Below are 10,000 nucleotides of genomic sequence, written 5' to 3' on the forward strand. Positions count from 1 at the left end.
CACACCGCACAAACGTATATGCTTCTTTTTTTAAAAAAGAAAAAAAGGAAAAAATAAAATATACAAGAATAGAAAGAAATAACAAAAAAACATAAATCTTATCGTATAATAACTCTTTCTTTTTTTAGTTCCTTATTCTTTACAAAAATCAATACCTGCGTCCAGATGATTTTTTTTTTTTTAATTTTCTTCCTTTTCTCCAGAGTGGTAGCAACCTCCTTAATTAAAACGAAAACGCGTGTTTGCATAAAGATTTGTATATATATAAATCGAGTTCAACAAATTAAAAAAATACCTTCTCTTATTATAATAATTGTTTAATTTGACCGTAAACACACGCACGTTGTATTGCCACGCACTGGCAATATACATATATATAAAAAGTACTTTGCTTTCGTGGGAACGTTGTACCACTCTATCTCTACTCTACCTCTCTTATTCTTTCTTTCTCTCCCTCTATCACTTTCTCTCTTTCTTTCTTTCTTTCTTTCTTTATTTTGTCTTATTATCACAGAATATTAGTACGCAGTTCAACGAAATAATCTCTCATCGCTTCTATACAATCAATGCTTTTGCTTTTGACAAGGAAAAAGAAAAATATTATATAACAAAAAAGAAGAACATCTTCGCTGATACAAAAATTTTTAAAATGTTCATCTTTTTTCTTAAAAGTTCTTCGATCTAATTATCGCTTTGAGAACAGTCCCTTTTTTTTCCTTTTTTTTTATTATTAACATCTAGATAGATGTGAAAGTAACGACGGTGACGTACGGGTGGTAAAAATGACACAAATATTTTTTAACTATGCATCGCCGCTCATTATTCGCATATTGTCCTCTCTTTCTCTCTTCCTCGGTATTCCATGAATACTTTTAACACTTATTTACAACAAGGAAGTCCAACGGATCATGTCTTTAAAAATTAAGCCACCATCCCATTTTTATTAGACCAGATATGCTGGACGAGATCCCATTGTCTATTTGGATGTTGGTACAGCAGGTTGATGCTGCCCTGCCATCCCCAGTCTTGGTTGCGAGGAAGCTAATAGTTCCTTGTAGTAAGCGCTGAACTCCGGTGGTAGAAAGGAGGATGCAGCGGCAGGTGGTATCGGAGGTGGAAACAAGCCATTGTAAAAGGCTGAATAGTACACGGGGTCCAACATTGGTAGGAACTTGCCTGAAGTGTTTGGCAGTTGCGAAAGAAAAGCTGGATTGCTTGGTGGCACAGTGGGTATAAAACCGGAAGGTATACTTGGTACACTGTGACGCCGTCCAATCTCTGCTGTCTGTCTTATGTCTTGCTGATGTGGTTGCAACACTACAGGTTTATCACCGTCGCTAATTCTACGTTGCTGCTGATCTTTGCCAGCCTCGCTTGTTTTCCTTCTATCTATACAAATTTGTTGTTGAACGTTAGTCATTCTAGGATAAGAAGGGTTCACACTATTCAGATGATTTAAATTAGGTACATTAGGTATAACGGGATGCGTGGGTTGTTTTCTTGGTGTATAAGGTGAAACCGGTTCGTTCCTTCCACCATATTTCCCATTCATTTGTCTCCTTTGTGCTACCGAATGATAATGATTACTAGTTCTGTTAGGTGGGCTCGGTATTTGCACGTGAGACGGTACACCGTTGTAATTAGTTTTTTGTTTAGGATTGACTAATGTGATTTCTAAATTATTCGATGCCATAGTCCGACTATCGAGAACTGTTTGATAACTTGGAAACGAGCCTCGTTTTATCGTACATTCCATTGGTTTATCTTTAATCGTCGGGGATTTCCTCATTTCTAAATTGAGCGGATTAGGCCTCGGCACTACAGGTACCCTCACTATTTCGAGACTCGGCCTCGAAAAAGTAGCTTTTTCAGTTGGCTTTTGAGTTAGATCGAGAACTCCGCCGTTTCCACTGTAGTCACTGTTGTTACAAATCGTCTGTGGCTGTATCCGCTGCTGTAAGGGACGATACTTTGGAGATATAAGAATGTCTTTTGGATTTCCGTATACTGTTTTTTCGTTGTGCGCGAAAATTGACCTCGACTGCGTAACCTTCGGCGGTAATATTATTTTCCCGTTAGGAACGTTCGGTGGTACAAAACGATGATTAGAATTAACCATTTGCGTAGCCGACGCTGGTACCATGTTGGCATTCGCGTATAATTGCAATAATCCAGCATTGTTCGAACTACCAAGATTAATAACTTTACTATTCGTCGTATTATTATTGATGTTGTTCGTCGTACTATTATTGTTATAATGGACGGGATGTTGTTTTCCTTGGGATTGAAACCGAGGCTGCTGCTGCTGCTGCTGTTGATGTTGCTGCTGCTGTTGATGTTGCTGCTGCTGCTGCTGCTGCTGTTGATGATTGGTCTGATTATTTTCCTGAGGTGATGGCAACATATGTCCTATATCAGGTGTGACAGTGACAGAGATAAGCTTCGGCACAGAACTGGGTGTAACAGAAAGTGGATACGGCGAAGAAGACAACTTCTCCTCGGGTTTGACCGATGGTGGGGTCGGTGTCAAACTGCTATGGATCACACTAGGTCGCGAATCAAGATCAACAGCGGTAACTTCGAGACCACCTTCTCGCAAAATTTCCAACTTTCGCTTCTTAAAACTTGGTATTATTATTTTATCCCTACTCGTATCACTTTCCGTTTCGAGATCAATCACTTCCGGTGATCTTGGCGGGACGACTATCGCCTTCTCTGCAAAGATTGGTTTTTCACCGAACAAAGGTATGTTTTCTTTACCCTGTGCCAACAGAGTCGTTTGTTTAGGATCTAATTTAATCTCTTTCATGTCTTTTTCCGGTGGTGGTGTCAACGTAACTACCGTAGATGCATTCATAGCTACTGTGCTCACTGGTAATCCTGGAGACGAACAGGACGGTGGAACTTGCTGTGACACGAGTGGACTATTTAACTGACGTTCAAGAACACTTTGATTACCGGTGACGATCGTGGGCGTCGTCGAAGGTGTACTACTAGGAGTTGAGATTGGTGTGTTCGATGACGGTGGAGGACTTGGCAGTTGGTTACTTTGCTGGCTAGTAGGTGGTGTGTTGTTAGCTATTATCGTATTCAATGATTTGAGACGTTCTGGTTTCACTCTCACGCTCCGCAAAGAGGATGTTTTCCCGACGTTCTCGGATTTTGGTTTCTCGTTTGATGGAAATGACTGGAATATCAAATTTTCCATTAGTAATCAAAAAATCAATTATTAAATCATTTATGTTAAATTTATGCAAAGTAAATGCCATTACCGTTGTCGATAAAACTGGTTGCAAAGGTGGAGAAGTGTTTACAGGAGGTGTTTCAATCAACGGTGGTGTCTCCGAAGAACGAGAGTCACTTGTTTCTTGACCTTCATCCACCGGACTTTCAGATATACTACTCGTTTTTGTACGTCTTCCATGTGTTAATCTCACTTTGGGTTCTTCACCTCTCTGATACCTTTCATAAGGCAACAGCAACCTAAAACAAATATTGAAATTTATTATTTTAGATAATTACTTAGTTTGTTACTCAGAGACTACTATTATCATCCTACCTTTCATAATGTCTACGAGTTATGGTTGCTGCGCTGGTGGATCCTGTATTACCACCAATATCATCGTAAATGGTTTTCCAAAGTCTTCCGGCACTAACGGAATCGTATCCACCGAGTGTCTGTACTTTCGTGTAAAATAGGAACAGATCGACTGTGAAAAGAAAATTTTCAAATATTTATTTATTTCATTTATTACGACAATTTATTTTCAACGATTTTCTTAATCATCATTTTCAATCCTTTGCACTATCAGATTAGAGACTGATATATTTTATTTTAATATAATTATTTAATCACTTCCGCGAGATGACACTTTAATTACAATTAATTCATAAAAAAAAGTAATTTTGATTGAAAAATGATTTTAAAAATATATAAGTACTGTGAAATGTTGTTTGAAACAAGAAAATATTAACTGTTCGAATTAGCGAAATTATTAGATTGAGAGGATGACAAAAAATAAAATAATACAGAAAACAAAGATACGAACAAACATGCGTGCGTCAGAAAAATACGATGATACACGTCAACCAATAAAGAAGAACGTGACCTAATTTAAAAAGGATTATAATAAAAGCCGAAAAATTTCACAGATGATCTCTCTATCTCTAAAGTTAAAAAATTATTAACTTAAAATTAAAAAGAATATTTTAATTAATCCTGACAAATTTTCAAATGAAACCGTTTTATAATAAATACGATAATAGTGTAAAGAATTATAATAATAAAATAAAAATGATAAAAGTATACAAACTTTGTCTGTATCCCAATAATGGCATCTTTCCAACTGGTGTACCCCGAGAACTCATAAAAGTTTGTACATCGACCATGAATTTCTTTTCTTCGGCGCTGGTTTTCCGTTCGCTTCGACGTACAGCTGATGATGGTGGCCTTCCAACAGGAGCTGGTACCAATTGTTGGCTCGAATTCGTTGACGCACATTTTGACGAAGATGCAACCGAAGCTTCACTCTCGTTGCTGGATTCACCTGGTGATGCACTTCGCTTTTTACGTTTCCTTCGTGGTCGTCCTTTCAACTTAGGCGCTGAAAATTCATTTCAATGAAGACGTCGAAACAAACAATTTAACATTAAAATTAATTAATTTAACATTAAATATTAAATTTATTATTTTTTATTTGATAAAAGCTAACATAAAATTTTATTTATTTTCGTTTTTATTCATTATTTTTATTCCCACCAAGTTTTTTTTTGTTTTCTAAAATATTTAAACACTAATATCTTGATTTTTTTTTAGAATTATACAAATTGCAAAGAAACCGCAACAGCTGTAAAATTTTTTGCATTACAATTTAACGGCCCGCGCGCAACGAACAAAGTAACTTTTAAATTGTACTTAACTTTTCCAATCTCACTTCATTGCTAATTGTAAGTCCTTTAACTTATAGAAACTAGTAACACGGTATTACTAAACATGTAAATGTTTAAAAACAAAAAAAAGTAAGATTTGTACCGAACTTTACGGGATTTGTTCAAGAAAACAAATTCAATTAACGCGTTAGACATTTTTCCTCCAATAGAAATGAATACAAATTCTCGATAAAACAAACTCTCACTCACATTTACGCAAAACCAAAGGTGAAACTGTTTCATCCGATATCCTCAAATAAATGATTCGATTCTTGCAAATCTTCATGACGATTGGCATAATGTTCGTCAAAAAAAAACAAACGATCCCGTGAATGAAATTTTCTAATAGCTCGGATGGGCTAATTTTCTACGAACTCTTTTAATACTTCCAACTAATCATTCGTAATTCGCAATAATGATTAATTTATAAACTCGACACCGTCACTGCTTCAAATAAATAAGGTTAGAATTCTTGAACGTGTGAATGATATATGGAAATTTTTTTTCGTCATAGAATCAAACAAAACAACGAAATCTTATGATTACGAACTCGACATTAAACAATAGTTTATAATCGTAACTTTTTGTTGTCCAATCACGTGATCTAACCGTTCTTTTATTTTTTTCGTTTCTTCTAGATTAATGAAATTCGATTGAAAAGTTTCCTCTCCAATTATTCCCAAACGACACATTTATTTCGAACCAACTTTATTTGTTGCCTTTCCGTTAGAGACTAGTTTAGTCAATTCATTTCAATGCAAGTTTAAGTGGGAAACAGAAGAAAGATAATACCTAAAATAGTTATTTTTATCGAGAAAACAAATGCTCCTGATTAGCATCATCAGTTAACCGCCTTAAGGTTTACCAAACTATTGTTCGTAATAAGCAATTGTTACATTCCATTGGTAAAATTGGTAAAAATGAATTTTTATTGCTATTCTTTGAAACACGAGCCAATAGTATTTTATGTAATGTTATTCATTTCGAATGACATTATTGTGTGATATGTTACTTTGTTGAATCATTTTCATTAAAAAAACAAATATTTTATTTTTTTTTTTTTGCATTAATGTAATATTTTGTAATTTCCTGTAGTGCATACAATGTATATGCAAATATTTGCATTGCCCCACGATAATAGAAAAAAGGATATATAGAAAAGAATAAATAATGGTAAATATACTGTTTGTATATGCATCGAATTCAATCTTATTTTCAATAATAATTTACATTTCATTTATTACGACCTCTGGCAATGGAAAAGTTATACAATCATTTCAGATCGCACTTATACGATTTATGAATTTTATTTAAAATCAATCTGGGACGGTACGTGTTAATAAATGTTTTATCGAAAAAATGGATAAATTCATATATTCATAAATAATTAAAAATAAGACTTTACCTAGATGGTTGCAAAGTAGTTCATGAGTTTCCAAGTCGGGATAATCGAAAGTGTCTCTGCAGAACAATATACGTGTTCCAGGTGTAGCTGTGAAACCACCAAGCGCAGCAGCTATCGAAGAACAAAGCCACGAAGGTTCCGCTCCTTCCAATCTTCTTAAAAGTGCTCGATATCTACAATACCTCGGATACGAAAGAACAACCACTTTGGTTTGACTTTCGCAATCGGATTTTTTCGAAGAATTAATATTGCTCTCGTATTCTTTTTGTTGTTTATCAACGTCAGAAAAATCGATCCCTGGATCAGTCAATACTTGAGGTTGAGGAATTTCGTATCTTGGTGGACTGCTTTCCGGAGAAGATGTTGGAATTGGTGAACTTGGTTTGAAAATTTCTCGACCCCAAGACCATTCCAATGAAGGTGATAACCAAGTAACCAAATCGTGAACACGAACGACTACTTTTTCCGAAATCGTCAGTACTTCGTCCTATAAAAAGAGAATAAATACATTTGTTAATTATAATTTTTACTATGATTAAATGTACATTAGAATATTAATATTTGATTTAATCGAATAGTAAATCACACATTTTTTAATACAACATTTTATCAATGAAAACAAAGAATACAGAAGTACATAGAAGCTTACAAGTTCACTTTTCGCATAAATAAAATCATCTTACAATTAATTAGTACCGGGACCATCAGCGAAAGAAATTTTTAATAGTATTGTACTGTCATCGCGTTAAGTACCTACTCTCGCCCACTGGTGGTCCCGGTATTAACTAAGATGATTTTATTTATGCGAAAAGTGGACTTGTGAGCTTCTATGTACTTCTGTATTCTTTGTTGAAGATAAGCAGGATAAAACATTAAAAGATAAAATCAATGTTGATATTAAACATCCCTTCTTTACCTACATTTTAGTCGGTAATTAATGTAGTTTCTAACTGAAGTCCAGAAACAAGTTACCGACATATAATATTTCTACCAAACTCCAAGAAATAACACGAGATTATATTAGTAGCGCCGATAATGATCAGTGTTTATAGTTAGATACATGATTATAAATGTAACTTTATATTATTATAACTCTCTAACGGATCGTTATCTATTTCGCTTGGAAAATAATTTACTTAACATAACGGATGCCTCATCACAACGTCGTAATTAGAAAGTTTATCTTTATGTTCGTTAGATACATTAAATTTCGAGCCATTCCTAACACGAACGGATAAATAAAGAACCTCTACTTCCGTTTTCTTAACTATCTCATATCTCGAAATAAATTAAATGATCAGAATGAAAAAGAAGACAAATTATAATTCTCTGAAAATAATTTTACGAAAAGGGAGGCCAATAATTACAATAAAATAAAATTAAAATAAAATTAAAAAGGGAATGAATCGATATTTCTATTTGCGAATAAAATAATAATATCCCCGTTGGGATGAATTAATTTTCAAAATGGCCGCCGACACGATTAATTAATAAAATGAAATAAAACAAAGAAAAAGCGAAATAAATCGATGCCGGCAGTGAATAAAATAATATATATTCGTCGGAATGAATTTATTTCCATAATGGCTGTAACATGTTTACATAATAAAATAAAATAAAATAAAATAAAATAAAATGAAAATAAAGAAAAATATAAAATCAATCGATACTGTTTGCGAATAAAATGAAATAATATATATATATATATTCGTCGGTGAATGAAGTTATTTCATAAAAAATTAATGACATGTTTTTTATAAGGATAAAAATGTTTTTTCATAGAAGAAGAGATAAAAAGGAGGAGGAAAACGAGTAGTTTGTCCATACGTGGCATATAATAGAACGCTAGCAATTTGGGAGCCACTGATGCCCGGGTTATACTTTCATCTTTTAGCTTCGTGCTCATCCAAGCTTTGTCCCTCTAACACATAGACACCTACATAACTACTACATCACCGATAAGCGCTCCCCTCTCCTACTGTATTCTTTCTGTTCGCTATTCTACCTGCTCCCACTCTTCTATCCTTTCCCAACTCCCCTAATCCTCCTACTCTTACTCCTACTCTTCCACGCAACTCGTATATTTCCCTCTCTTTTTATTCAACTTATCTCCCTTTTTTTTCCTTTTATTTTTTTCTCTCTCTCTCCCTCCTCTCCTCTACTCCTCCTCATTCTCCTCCTCCTTTCTCTCTTTTTCCCCCGCATGCTCCAGTGAATCTAAAAACATAGAAACTTTTTAAAAGAACATGGAAAATGGAGGGAATAATATATATTCGGAGAAAACGAAAATACACTTTCGAAGGAATAAAAGGATAATGATGATGAAATAAAAACATATACAAACAAGTAAATAAAATAATAACAAGACTTCCCATAATTTCTTTTTTTCTATTTTATTTTTCCCCCTTTACTCTCTCGCGCTTAAACTTTTCTTCTCTTCTATTTTTATTCTAATGTTTTTTCTTCGACCGTTAAATATTTTTCTTTTTTAGGTAACGTGTCAGTCAAAGCAACTAATCTTGAAGATGAAGATGAAGATGAAGAAGAAGAGAGACATAAAGAAAAATAATGAAAGGACAGAAGGATAGAACGAAAGAGAGAAAGAGAGAGAGAGAGAGAGAGAAGGCAAAGCGTCGTATCAGAGTTGAAAAGAAAGAAAAAAAGAAAGAAAGAAAGAAAGAAAGAGAGAGAGAGAGAAAGGTCGTTGATCTTTTGTATGTATGACGAAACCGATGAGCCAGGAGGCCTTCTTTAATAGAGAAGTCAAGCCACTCCTCGGTGTTGCATGCATATGTATATCGTACGGTTCACGCGAGAACGCGAATGCACTCGACGCACCAGTACCGTCATTTTCCGTAGATCTCCACCCCTCTTCAACGCAAGCGCATACACACACACATCCATACATCCATACATACATACATATATATTTGTATATGTTTGTGTTTGCATATACGCACACATACATACATACGTATACAACATATATTTGTATATATTTGTTTTGTGTATACATACACATATACCACACACCATCATCTCTGGTACTACTCACTCACTCCCTCACTCATCCTCTAGCGTGTCTTGTGTGTTACACTCTCGTTCGCGATGTTACCGTCAATTATTACCGTCTATAAATCCTTCCCTCCTCTAACACTTTGCCACCATACCACCATAACCACCACCACACCACCACCATCACCATCATCTCGACCGCTACCAATCACTACTACCACTTCTTCATCCAAACTACTAACTTTCTTTCTCTTTATTTTATTATCCCATACGACCGACCGACCACTCCTTCGCCGATTTATTTATCGCCTAAATGAAAGAAGATGGTACGAGGGGAGTAGTACACAGTGTTAAATATCTCTCTTCCAATAGTTCCTTTATTTTTTTTTTTTTTTTCTTATTAATAATTTTACACACACGCGCCATATTGATTTATTTTTATAGTACTCGGTAATATAGGGATATGGAAAATGATAATAGAAAAGAATTTTCATTTGAAAATAATGTCGATTCATTTTTTTCTTCATTTCGAAATATATCAGCTTTTTCAATTTTTCAATATTTCTAATTAATGTTAACGATTTATTTTGTTCTTCCTCCGAGATTGCGTAGAAATAAAATTTCAAAGTAGTAATCGAAATTAAATATGAA

General features: G+C 34.5%; 1 protein-coding gene across 2 annotated transcripts in view; it reads right to left on the reverse strand.

The window, feature by feature from the left end:
- Positions 1-6: 6 nt before the first annotated feature.
- LOC106784722 overlaps positions 7-10,000 on the reverse strand; it is a 146,894-nt gene continuing 136,900 nt past the window's right edge. For both annotated transcript variants that reach the window (XM_014744555.1, XM_014744554.1), the window contains exons 4-8: positions 6,335-6,821; positions 4,314-4,604; positions 3,560-3,710; positions 3,273-3,483; positions 7-3,187 (exon numbers count right to left, since the gene is read on the reverse strand). In XM_014744555.1, the coding sequence (XP_014600041.1) occupies positions 977-3,187; positions 3,273-3,483; positions 3,560-3,710; positions 4,314-4,604; positions 6,335-6,821 (3,351 nt within the window). In that variant the 3' untranslated portion in view covers positions 7-976. The remainder of the gene's footprint in view (positions 3,188-3,272; positions 3,484-3,559; positions 3,711-4,313; positions 4,605-6,334; positions 6,822-10,000) is intronic.

This window comes from Polistes canadensis, unplaced genomic scaffold (assembly GCF_001313835.1).
Source record: "Polistes canadensis isolate GaletaPanama2010 unplaced genomic scaffold, ASM131383v1 scaffold_39, whole genome shotgun sequence".
In the NCBI taxonomy this organism is placed as follows: Eukaryota; Metazoa; Arthropoda; class Insecta; order Hymenoptera; family Vespidae; genus Polistes; species Polistes canadensis.